General features: G+C 39.8%; 1 protein-coding gene across 22 annotated transcripts in view; it reads left to right on the forward strand.

The window, feature by feature from the left end:
* Window positions 1–13,063, forward strand: part of ATP10B (ATPase phospholipid transporting 10B (putative)) — a 326,335-nt gene that overhangs the window by 224,176 nt on the left and 89,096 nt on the right. For all 22 annotated transcript variants that reach the window (XM_069102445.1, XM_069102457.1, XM_069102453.1 and 19 more), the window contains one exon: window positions 6,441–6,526. In XM_069102445.1, the coding sequence (XP_068958546.1) occupies window positions 6,441–6,526 (86 nt within the window). The remainder of the gene's footprint in view (window positions 1–6,440; window positions 6,527–13,063) is intronic.

The following is a 13,063-nucleotide window of genomic DNA, read 5'->3' on the forward strand; positions in this document are numbered from 1 at the left end:
ATTCATGGTTCATCATGGCTGAAGAATTCATCACCTAGTGACCCACCTAATGAACCTTTCAATTCTTAGGTTGGCGTTCAGACAGCAAACTCAGTCTGGGACAGGACCACATTCAAAGTATTTCCAACACAGTAGAATTTTCTGGAATTTGCACTGCCTGTTTCATAGCTTTTGAAACCCCAGGGTCACTTCCATGCCAGGAGGTATCATCAGAGTAAGACTTGGTGGAATCCATTATTCTTCAGCATTTCCTCATCAGGATTGACTATCTTTACAATGTTTTGCATCTATTCACCTTTAATATATCATATTCCTAATGTCACATCAGTCAGTGTTAAGTCCTTCTGAACAAAGCATTTATTCCAGTCAAGCATTCTTGGTAGATTTTAAACTATTTGAAAGGTCACCAGTTGGCAGGGTCCATCTTATGAGTAGGAGTTGATTACATGGTGTGAAGAGAGTACCAGTGGAAAAATCTACCTACAGAAGGTCTCCCACTTCCCCCTCCTGTCATTAATATCTTAATCTTGCATTTTGGAAGAGAAGACACTGTCCTTAGGCATTAGTCCCTTCAGGGGTTGGGGAAGCAATGAAACTATCTAGACAAGAGTTAAGCTTTGTTATCACCCTTACTCCACTCCTAAAGAAGGCCTTAGATTTTGTTCTCATGTTCCCAAAGGGGAAAGTTTTAGGCTAGAGAAATAGTGTTTCTTAATACTTCTAGAGAAACTAAAAAGGATGTTCTCAATATGTTTCCACAATGTGTACATGTAGATTGGCCACATTCTTGTTAGATAAAGAGTAGATAGACGATAATCTCGGAGAAGGACCAGGAAAAGATTTTCTACAGAAGATTAAAGTTGAGCTCAGTCTTGAAAGAAGCTAGGAAACCTAGGAGATAATGGTGAAGAGATCAGAGCATTCCAGGAATGAGAGGCATCTCTCAAAGTACAAAAGCACAGGGATAGGAGATGGATGGCATGTTTGAGAAACAGCAAATAGGCCAGTCTAGCTGATCATAGCGTATGCAGAAGGGAGTAAAGTGTACAAACCTGGAGAGGTAGCCAGGTAGAGAGTAGCTATGCATGCAAAATGGAGGAGGTAATAAAGAAACAATGAGCATTGAGCAGGGGCGTGACATAGACCTAGATTTTAGGAAAATCACTTTGGCGGCTATGTGGACAGTGGAGTGGAATGGGAAGAGCCTTGAGGAAGAGAGACTAATTAGAGGGTGACTACAATAGTCCAAATGAGAAATAATGAAGGGTTGAATGAGGGTGGTGGCTGTGTATGTGGAGAGAAGACATGTTATAAAGGCGGGAACAACCAATTTTGGCAGTGAGCAATTGTGACTTCAGAGAACTGATGATGAAGCATGCCTCCTTCCTCTCAGCTGAAAGAAAGTGCTCTAGAAACAGAATGAGGTGTATGTATTATCAGTTGGGGCCATTTTGCTGATTTGTTTTGCTTAATTCTTTTTTTCAATGAAGGCTTCCATGGCAAGCACGAGGGTAAAAGAAAGGGGAATCATTGGGAAGTGAACATGATTTTTGTTAAAGAACATTAATAGAAAGGAAGCTACTACCCTCATTCAACCCTTCATCATTTGTCATCTGAGTGATTTCAGTCACCCTCTAATTAATTTTCAGTCCTTAAGGCTCTTCCTGCTCCAGTCCATTGTCCATTTAGCTACCAAAGTGATCTTTTTAAAGTATAGGTCTGACTGTGTCAAGCCCCTGTTCAATGACTCAATAGCCTTTGGTTTCTTATTACCTCCAGGATCAAGAAGGAAGAAAGGAAAAAAGAATGGTAGGGAAGGAGAGAAGAATGGAAAAAAAGAAAGGAAGAAGGGAATGGAGGAAGAGAGGATGAAGGGATGAGAGGAAAGAGGGGAGAAAGAAGGAGGGAAGGAGGAGAGAGAGGAAGAAAGGAAAAGAAGGAAGAAGGGGATGGAGGGAGGAAGGAAGGAAGGTTCTCCTTCACAGTTTTGCCTCCCATTGGCCTACCATCCTATGGTAGAGGGGAAAAAGCGAAGGCCTTGGAGACAGGTGACCTGAGCTGTTAATCCTGCCAGGGAATCCTGAGTAACCTTCAGTAAGTCACTTCACATGTCTCTACTTCAGGGTTCTCATCAGGAAAATGCAAATTCCAAGATCCCTTCTATCCCTAATGTTCTATGATACCCAGAGGTTTGAATTAAGGGCAGGGAGTTTTATTATGGAAGAGCCCCATTCCTAAGAGCTCATTGGGTCCCACTACTCAACTTACATTCACATTTGAAGTAAGTTTGGATTTCAAAATCCAGCAATGAAGCAAGGGGCAAAAAGCAGGTGAAGCACGTGTCCTGATCAGTGGCAAGAAAAGGAATGACAAATTACATTATTTGTCACCGGCTCAAAGCTCAACAATTTTTTTTTGTCCCTGAAAGAATTAATTCAAGAGGGAAAATGGTGCTATTTTTAGAAACTAGTTGATAAGTGATTTATTTCAGGCAGGAGGAATGTATCCACTTGGTTTCGGTGCCAAGCAAACAGGACAAAACTATGCCCTCAAACCAACTTTTGAAGACAAGTTTATTGGGGCAGGGGAAACACTGAATCCTGGAAGGGAAACAAGGCAGAGGAGATAGACACAAGTGAGGCTGCTGTGATAGGGGATGGGATGTAGCTGCTGGGGGGGAGGGGAGGAAGGAAGCCTGACACCTTTGTCCTTTAATCTCAATAACTATGTACCAAGCTCAATTGTTTCTTTTCTGCCTTAAGAATACCATTGCAAGCACCCTCTAAATATTGGTGCACTATCTAATATGCCATTGCTACACATCTTCTGAACAATACATTTGTGGTTTGTTTTCAAAGTTAAAGTCCTTTTGCTTTTTGCATAATAATGGTTAGTCAAAGAAGCATCTATTAAGCACCTCCTCTGTGCCAGGCACTACACAAAGAGAAACAAAAGATATTCAAATCCAGCCTCAGACACTCGCTGTGTGACCTCAGGCAAGTCACTTAACCCCAATTGTCAAAAAAAAGAAAAAAATAGCCCCTGCCCTCAAAGAGCTCACAGTCTAATTATAGTGAGTCAAATAGTTTACATTTGTATCATGCTTTACAATTTACAAAGCCTCCTCACAGGTGATGTGATGGAGTCAAGTTATGAGTCAAAACAGTTATAAACAGTTTTATTTTGACTAGAATGGAGCCTATAGGAAGGGAGTAAGGTAAAATAAGATTGGAAAAATGAGTTGAAGTCATACTGTGTTGATAGGTCCTTAAGTGCCTGGTGATGAGAAGTTTGCATTTTATCATAGAGATAATATGGAACCACTGATGTTTTTACTGTGAGGATAAAATAAGATGATGGGAATTGAAAACACTTTGTAAGTAGTTATGCCTATATAAGGTCCTTCTTTCCTTCTTCCTTCCTCCTTCCTTCTTTCTTTCTTTCCTCCATCTTTTCCTCTCATCCCTTCATCCTCTTTTCCTCCATTCACTTCTTCCTCTCTTCTTTCCGTCCCTCTCTCCTTCCCTACCATCCTTTCTTCCTTCTTGATCCTGAGGGTAATAAGAAACCAAAGGCTATTGAGTCATTGAATAGGGACTTGACTCACTCAGATGAGCTGAGTTCCAATCCTCACTCTGCCATATGGTGCTTATGTAACCTTGGACAGTCACACAAGTAGCCGCCTCTACGCATCTCATTTTCCTCATCTGCAAGATAAGGAGGTTGGACTAGAACCCTTCTAACATGGCTTCCCACTCTATGATCATTGTACTACTATACCTGTTATCTCATCTGTATGAGAAAAATGCAGCAAGTTTTCACATCCTCATTTTATTTTTTTTTTTTAAGCAATTGGGGTTAAGTAACTTGCTCAAGGTTACACGGCCAGGTGTTTCTGGGTGGGTACTAAGTGTCTGAGCCTGGATTCGATCCCCAGGTCATCCCAACACTGGGGCTGGTGCTCTTACTTGCTGAGCCACCTGGCCGCCCCAATCCTCATTTTAAATATGATGAAACAGAAACGCGGAGAGGATAACACTGCCTTTGTTACCATGTATTATTTCTATGTCCTATGAAACTTAGTGACAAATTTATCCTTCACACCACTTACTTATAAGGGGGATTTCAAGGGACTCCCCAGAATAACCCACTTCATAAACTCTATTTCAATAACATCTAGGAGCTCAGAAGATAGAGTAAATTAGAGTGATAGAGCTAGAATTAAGTTGTTGTTCAATCATGTCTGACTCTTCATGTACCAATTTAAGGTTTGGGTGTGTAGGGGGGGTTTGTTTGGTTTGGGGGTTTTTTGCAAAGATACACAAGTGGCTTGACATTTCCTTCTCGAGCTCATTTCACAGACAAGGAAACTGAAGCCAACAGGGTTAAGTAACTTGCCTGAAGTCACACAGCTAGTAAGTGTTTGAGGTTAGATTTGACCTTAAGATGAGTCTCCTTGACTCCTGGTCCAGCACTCTAGCCACTGCACTCCCTAGAAGCCTGGAGCCATGAAGAGCTGAGTTCAAATCTTGCCTCATACTTTTAACTAGCTGTATGATTCTAGCACATCACTTCACCTTTGTCGGCTTCAGTTTCCTTATCTGTATCATGGGAATAACAACATCTAACTCCCAGAGTTGTTGTGAGGATGAAATGAAATAATATTTACAAAGCTCTTTGCCAATCAAACTGTTATATAAATGCTAGCTATTTTTTCACATTTCTGACTACACCATGCATAAAACACCACTACCACCACCTTATATAGGCATAACTACTTTCAAAGTGTTTTCAAATCCCATCATCTGATTTTATCCTCACAGTAAAAACATCAGTGATTCCATATTATCTCTATGATAAAATGCAAACTTCTCATCACCAGGCACTTAAGGACCTATCTACACAGTATGACTTCAACTCATTTTTCCAATCTTATTTTACCTGACTCCCTTCCCATAGGGTCCATTCTAGTCAAAATAAAACTGTTTATAACTGTTCCACCAACTCACTGTGCCATTTCCTATCTCAGTCCACTTCCACAAGCCTGTTGGAATTCATATTATCTCTCCTCATGAAAATTGGGATTTTTGAAATATATTGGTTGATATTGGAACTATAAGTGATAGAACTCCAACATGGAGTCACTTGGGCTAAGTAGTCTTCATGGTCATGAACAATAAGCGATGACTGCCTAAAGTGTCCTGTCCTGTCTACTGTCCTGATTCCTTCTGACCCTGTGCCAAAGACATAAATGGCCTTGGCTCCTGATTGGATGAAACTCCACGCCAGCACCCATTTCTGGGTTCGCCATCACAGATTCAGACCCTCACCCAGTTTCTATTCCCAGTTAGGAAACTCCTCTACCCACGTCTGGTATCAATAAGTGACTTGGGGACTTTCACTACCACATCTGAGTGTGGTTCAGAATGTCACCTCCCACATCTGAAATCGATTACCTGTCCCAAGCCAAGCTCATCTTTAAGGTATAAAACTTCCCTGGTCAGACCCATTCTAAGCATATACTTCCACAGAGATTTCTGCCATGGTACATGATTCCTTTTGTCACATGAGTAATCCTCACCCTGTGTGTGGCCAAATCTCTGTCTGCCTTGTCATATGGTGTGTGTGTGTGTGTGTGCATGCATGTTTGCTTTTGCTTGTTGTACAACATAGTAATAAAGCTCATACTTGTATTAGCTTCCCAAGGACCCATTTTTTGTAAATTCTCCAACCTGGATCTAGCTCTAAGACCAAATTAAGTACTCCTCATCTTCACCTGTCAGAATCTTTCTCCTCCTTCAAGACTGCTCAGGCACCACCTCTTCCACATATCCTTCTCCAGTCCCTCCCCCACTCAGAGCAGCAATCTCTCCCTCAAATTTTCCTAGAGACCATTGAATGATTCTCTCCTTGGTCCCTATCATTCATACCTGATACTAGTTGCCTACATGTCCCATCCCCATCCAATAGCATTCAGGCTCCTTGAAGGCAGAGATTGTCATTTTTTTTTTCATTTTTTTATCCCCAGTGCCTAACACAGACTCATTCTTGCATATAGTAGGCTTTGCAAAGCTTCCTCCTCCCACACCTGTATATTTCTTATTATACTAAATTATCCTTTAAAAATTGTGAGGGGGGAATCTAAAGAGATCTAACCCACAACAGGCGATGGAATAGGTCTCAGGCTAGACAGTCTCTATTGTATACTTGGCTGGGCTCTCAAGTACACATTGGTGATTTTGCTCTCTTTTCTCGCCTATAATGAGGATTTAACTTTTTCTTTCATTGTATTACAACTCTCAGATGATGACAAAGAAGGGATTACCCCTTGCTGGGCTGCTAATTTGGAACGGTTCTAATAGTGATTAGCTTGTCTGATGATCCTATTAAAAACTGAGTCCATCCAATAAGATAAACTCATGGTATAATCTTTCTTACAGGAGCCTCGGTTTGAACCAGAACTCTTTCAGAACAAGATTGTGTGTGAGAAGCCCAACAATAACCTCAGCAAATTCAAAGGTTATATGTAAGTAACCAAAAGCCCTGTGCTGTCTGTCCCTTGTTTGTCCCTGCAACTATTTTGTTGTAATATTTTCTTGGAATGACTTGGTAGACATTTGTGGTTCACAGCACCAATTTCTACCACATGGAAAGGAGTTTGACATTGAAAAAGCCTGTCTGCTACTCAGTTTTATAATTCATTTAACAATATCACGTCAGAAAAAGAACCTTGAATATGGAGTCAAAAGATTTGTGTTCTCATCCCAGCTCTGTCACTAGCTAACCCTGTGACCACAGCAAGTCACCTAATTTACCTGACCCCAGTTTCCTCATCTATCAAATAGGGATCAAACAGTAGCTCACACTTGAGTTCACATTTGGGTTCCCATTTCAGTGGCTTTTTTCAGGCTTACAAAGTGTTTTCCTCACAACAACCCTATAAGGCAGGTAGTACAAGGTGTTAGAATACACTTTGGCCAGATGAGGATACTGAAGCTCAGAGAGATCAAGAAACTTGCCCAGACTTGAGATTCAAAACTAAGTGTTCTGACTCAAAATACAACACTCTTTCTAATGTACTAATACTGCATCTCTGATACACATTTAACAAAAACCAAGAACCTACAGATGTAAAATATTACAATGGTAAAATGTAATACTTCAATGGATCTATGATCTCTTTAGTACCTCCATTTCACTTCAGTTCAACAAACATCTCTTTAGCACCTACTGTGTGCACTCACAATACAAAGCCATGTATCCTGGCCTTCTCGTTTTATGTCATTTTTGTCCATGTTGTCCCCGAAATCCTCCATAGATGAGCTACCCATTGTGCTAGAGGCCATTTTTTCAGTCTTTTGGAATTTGTTGGGTACCAATGGAGGTGGTGTGTTCATCCTTTGCTCTTGATATGTGACCAAGGCTAGAGGTGTCAGAATCACAGCCCAAATATAATACAACATAGAGAAGGTTAATTTGTGGTTTTCTAAGTCAATATGCAGGCTGCCAGGATCTGTTTCTGTTTCCTTTTGACACCATTGACTGATGCATCGCCTTTTCTGATCGTACGTTTCCTGGGTGATATATTTACATTAATTTTTGCATAATTTTGCATAATTGGTAATATGCTACAGCCTACTTATACCCACCTTGCAAATTTCCTTTGTCCTGTGAATTACCCACATTTTTGATTCTTTGGAGATTATGGTGTTCCATGATTCACAGACCACTCAGCCTTACCCAATGACCTAAAGGTGAATTTCTGTGTCAGGTGACAGCTAGGAATTATTGAAAGTGATGCTTCATTTCTCAAAGATAGTCCAGTTTGTTCTCTTCCTCCTGTTCAATTCTAAGCCCAGACAATTTTCTATCTGTAATGGCTATTCAAGCCAGATATACTGATAAACTAACCCAGCAGATGGGGCTTCCAGCTGCACACGATAGCCTGAGACTATAAGCATTCTTCCTCCATTTGGTTTTTCCTGTAGGAATCATTAAACCTATCTCTTTTGAATGGCCAAGGATCTCAGTGAGCTAGCCCTGTAGTTATTCCAAGTACTGATGGGTTCAACACTATATCATCCCCAAACAGAAGTCTCTGAAGGACTTCACCTTCAAGAGGGAAGGAATCCTTCTTCCATTTGGACTCTATGCAGGGCATCATCCATGATGGCGGTAGATAGCTTTGGTGAACATACATCTCCTTGTTTTTCTGCCTAATTTGATACTGATATTCAGTGATTTATTGAACAAATCTATCTCTGTGGTTACATTTATCAAAAAGGCATACGTGATTTTACTATATTCATAGGAGACACTTTGGATGCATTTTGGTCTACTGAGTTAAAGTTTGTTTTTTATAAATAGCACTCAATAAATATAACACAGTCTTTATTCTCTTCTCATTTCTATTTGTTATTTGACTATAAATAAGTGGTCTTTCTTAGAAAATCATTGCAAAAGCCTTTCTGTTCCCTTATCATATTTTCATCAAAGATATCTTTTGTACCTGTGTAGGTCATAGGATTGTTGCTCTGAAGCAAGAAGAGACTGCATACAAAGGCCATCTAGTCCAGCCTGTTCACATTTACAGATCCGTTTCATAAAGATTTCATACAGATCAGAAAGTAGACATCATGGTCAGCAGTTTCTTATGTTTTCTTGCTCACAATCCTGTAGAAACAAACCTTTTATGAGTTTTCCAACCACTTGGAGCCTTCCACCATCTTTCAGATATGCTGAATTTTTGATTCCCTTAACATTTTCAAAATCATGAAAGCTCAAGAATGAAGCTCTTTTTTACATCTTTTTTACTTAATTTCCTTGAGTTTAATTCCCACTTCTTCATAGAGCATATTGTATATTATTAACAGGCAATCACAACTTTATGAAATTTACATGAAAACTAGGTTTATTACAAGAGAAATGAACATACATATGGAACCCAAAGAGTTCACAGTCCATACAGAAGTTTGCATGTTTATGACAGTAAGACAAAGGGTAGAGGAGAAACCAGAAATCCTTACCTAAAGGAGCATGACATGGGAGGAGGAAAGGTGCAGTAGAGGAGGGAAAAAGGAAAAAACCCTCCCAAAGGGGAGGAGCAAGGTGATGGCCAAAGTGGCAGGCATGCTTTTCCTTTGAGAAAATGATAGACTATGAAGATAGAATGGTCTGCTTACCTACAAGGGTCCTAGCTGTACAAGCAGTTTTTCAGATGAGTGCAGACTGATTGGCACCTGTCTTGACTCCCAAGGACACAGTGGGAGTCCATTTTGGTATGCAAACAATACATTATGTCAGTTTGGTGGGAGAGGGATGGGAGTGGCAGTCTTTTATACTTGACACATTCAGGGCCACCTGCATGCTCTGGGTCCAGTGTCTCTGGAAAATGTGGCAACTCCAACATTCCTAAACAGAACTGAAGTTAAAGACCATAGTCAACAATGTTTAAAATGTACCTGTTTCCTTTTTTTCTCCTATTTGTTTCTGCCACTTTCTACCCTCCATTTCAGCTCTAAATGCTCTTAGGTCTTTATGCTGTGCTTTTTTGCAAACTCATTTTCTCTTCTACCACCTTTCATTCTTTTGTGAGGTCGTAGTATTTGTGCTCTTTGCCCAGCCTCCTCATTTTACAAATTGAGTTTCTATTCAAAACCTAGTCTAGTGTTGGCTGCCACTTCTCTCTGTTTGGCAAAGAAATCTAGTGTTGGCTGGGTAAACTGTTTTCTGAGCTCTTTTGGCCTCCTCAATGTGGTGATTGAGTTATAACAGTTAAAGGTCTAAAGGAAATGGTAATAATTGAAGTCAAAGCCAGTTCCTTTCTCTATTTTCTACTTTCCATCTAATGTGGTTAGCTCAGGGAACAGCTGTTATAATTGCATGCAATGTCTTTCCTTCATCATTATCCTTTTTTTTCTTGTTTGTGATGATTTTGACCTTTGCTTTACTAGTTCATAAATTAGTCTTCAGAGAATAAGTAATCATCTCCTGTTAGCAGACAGTCAATTTCATTTTTTGTGATATTATTTCATGCTTACCATGTTTAGTACTGTCTGATTCTCTTATTGAAGAAATTGTTCAGGATATATTAGCATTAGATTTCTGAGTAGTCTATAAGCCTTTGATCTTCCTCTATCCCAAATCATACAAGGTACTGCCATACTAATCCAAATATAAGCTGTCCACTCATAGAAGCTGACACTGGGAAATAATTGCACCAAAATGTGTGTATGTATATATGTATGTATGTATGTGAATATATGTACATATATACCCAAAGTAGCTCTTTCATATTTTTTCAATTCAAATAAAGATATTTTATTCAATCTGATCAGCATCTCCTCTTTTCAGCTGCATCATTTTGCCTTTCTTTTATTAAAATTGTAATTTTAGTCCATTCTCAGATTTTACACAAGCCTTACTAGGTAAAAAGGGAGAAAAACGTGGTCTATGTTCAGTTTTAAAAACATTTATTATACATCTAATTTGTACAAAGCACTATTCCTGTACTTGAGACCATAGAGTTGTTTTGTAAAAGGTCAACCCTCCTACCTCCTATCCAGGTTAATACCTTCTCTGGCTAGACCTCTGTTTTTTTCTTTTGTATAGATTTACAATGTTATCAGTGTAGGGAACAGGACATGAAGAGATTTCCCTCCACTACTACACATCAGATAGTCTTCTATAACCTCTAGCATTAGTGGAACACTGAGAGGTTAAGCAAATAGACCACACTCACCAGCCAGTCTTTATGGAGGAAGGACTTGAATCAGTTATTCTTGACTTTAAAGCTGCCCCCTCATAGTCAAACAGACATAAAGGGAGAAAGGATTTGGATTCACTGTCACAGCACAGATACATATTGGATCTCATAGTGGAGAAGACACGTAATATAAAGGAAAGATCATAGACTTTGGATTCAGAGGTTCAAGTCCCACCTCTGAAACTTGAGGAAGTAACTTAATTTTTTGGATCTCCATTTTCCTTAGTTGGATAAAGGAGTTAGATGAGAAGACATTTGAAGTCCCTTCCAGTTCTATTGATTCCAGCATCTATTGATTCAAGAATTTAGGGACCCATGGTTTTTGCATTGTGGATGCTGCTTCCAAATGGTAGAGAGGTAGCTAGGCATCACCATGAACTGGACTTGAAGTGAGGAAGGCTTGAGTTCAGATCCAGCCTCAGCTGTTAAAGATCTATGTGACCCTGGGCAAGTCACTTAACTGATGGTGTCTCAGATTATAAAATGGAGATCATAACATTACTTATCCCCCAGAGTTGTTGTAAGGATAAAGTGAGATGATATTTGTGAAATGTTTGTTAACCTTAAAGTACTATTATAAATGTTAACTATTGTTGACTTTGTTACTATTATTATTATCATAACACTTCTGTAACTTGGTAGGTCTCTGAGAGTTCCTGTGGCCAAAGGTTCATTATCCTTTAAAATATGCAGTGATGACCCCCTCCAGACTTAGATCCTTACATGACACACAGTCCAGTACCAAACCTGTATTTGAAACTTTTTCAGCTTAATAAGACCAGCCAGAGCTTGTGTTCCCCAGTGGAGCTTTCAGTAACTCAGGATCGCCTCCACTTCGCGATGAGGCAGAGAGATGAATTCAAGAAAAAATCATTTGCCAAGAACCAGCTAGTACAAGGTACTATACTTGTAGACAGAGATATAAAGATAAAAAAGCATGGTTCCTTGCCTCAAGAAGCTTATATTCTTAGTGATTTTTTAGAACAGATAAGCATAATACAGTGTCTAGTGTGACCAAAGTAAAGAGGGAGAGAGCACTTTCACCTAAAGGGATCAGGAAATGCTTCTTTAAGGAGCTAACCACATGCCCTGATCCTTTAAAGAAAAGGAAGGATTCTGAAATGGGGAAAGAAGAGGAGGGGTGAATTCCAAGGACTGGAAATAACCTGAGCAAATGCACTGGGGCAAGAAATGACATGTTAAGTTTGGAGTCCAGTTAGGGGAAAAGTATAACATAAAGCCACACTGACATATTATAGGCAGACTGTGGCAAGTCTTAAATACCCAGATGAGTAATTAGTAATTCATTCCATAGCAATGAAGACATTGAAGGATTGTGTATATGAGAGTGGCCTAATCATACCTGGAAAAGAATTTTACTTATGAATTATTCTGATATTGGCTGTTTGCTTAAAAACCCCTTCACAAGAAGTTGATGCTATTTTATTAATTGTGGAAAAATAGGTTTGTAGAGACAACATGCTCTCCCTCTTCCTCAAAGGCTGTACTCATAGGCTTATAGACTGGTCACGAACTACATTTTCTCCAAGAATCATGGGTGAATCTTCAACTGTTTTTTCCTGCCACCCTCACTCTAATTCTGTCTCAGTAACAGGTATGTTGATCCTTCTAAGCCACTAACAAAGTCCCAGATCATAGATTTAGAGCTGGATAAGACCTCAGAAATCATCTAGTCCAATACTTCCTCTTACAAAAGAGGAAATTGAGGCCTAGAGAGGTAAAGTGACTTGACAAAGGTCATAGAGAAAGTTGTATCAGAACTCAAACTAGAACCAAGATCTCTTCCTTCCCTGGAGTCTCCCGATCTTTTGTATGGGAATATCAAAGTGCTCATCACGGAGACACCTCTTTGAATGGCTAGGCTACAACTAAGGTGAGATAAACTGGACTTTGTCCCAAGATGCCAAAATTAAGAGCACTCATTCTCTTTCATCAGGTAAAAACAACTGAGTATAGCATTAAATTGACAAAAATACTTTGTTAAACTAGGGAACAGCCATCTAACACTTTTCACTGCCTCTTCTCCTCTGCCAGCACTATGGCCATACTGTAAATGAAATCCTTCCCATCTGGGCCTACTCTGGCACTCCCCTGGCATTGGTTTTGCGGCTCTCTTTATCCTTGCAACTAGATAACATCCTGGAGACTTTCCCCTCATGTAGATCTCTGTCTGTCTGTGTCTCTCTCTCTCTTTCTCTCTCTCTCTCTCTCTCTCTCTCTCTCTCTCTCTCTGTCTCTCTCTCTCTGTCTCTCTCTGTCTCTCTCTCTGTCTCTCTC

Source organism: Petaurus breviceps, unplaced genomic scaffold (genome assembly GCF_028583685.1).
Source record: "Petaurus breviceps papuanus isolate PSGF00001 unplaced genomic scaffold, PetGlider_PUasm1.0 551, whole genome shotgun sequence".
NCBI lineage: Eukaryota > Metazoa > Chordata > Mammalia > Diprotodontia > Petauridae > Petaurus > Petaurus breviceps.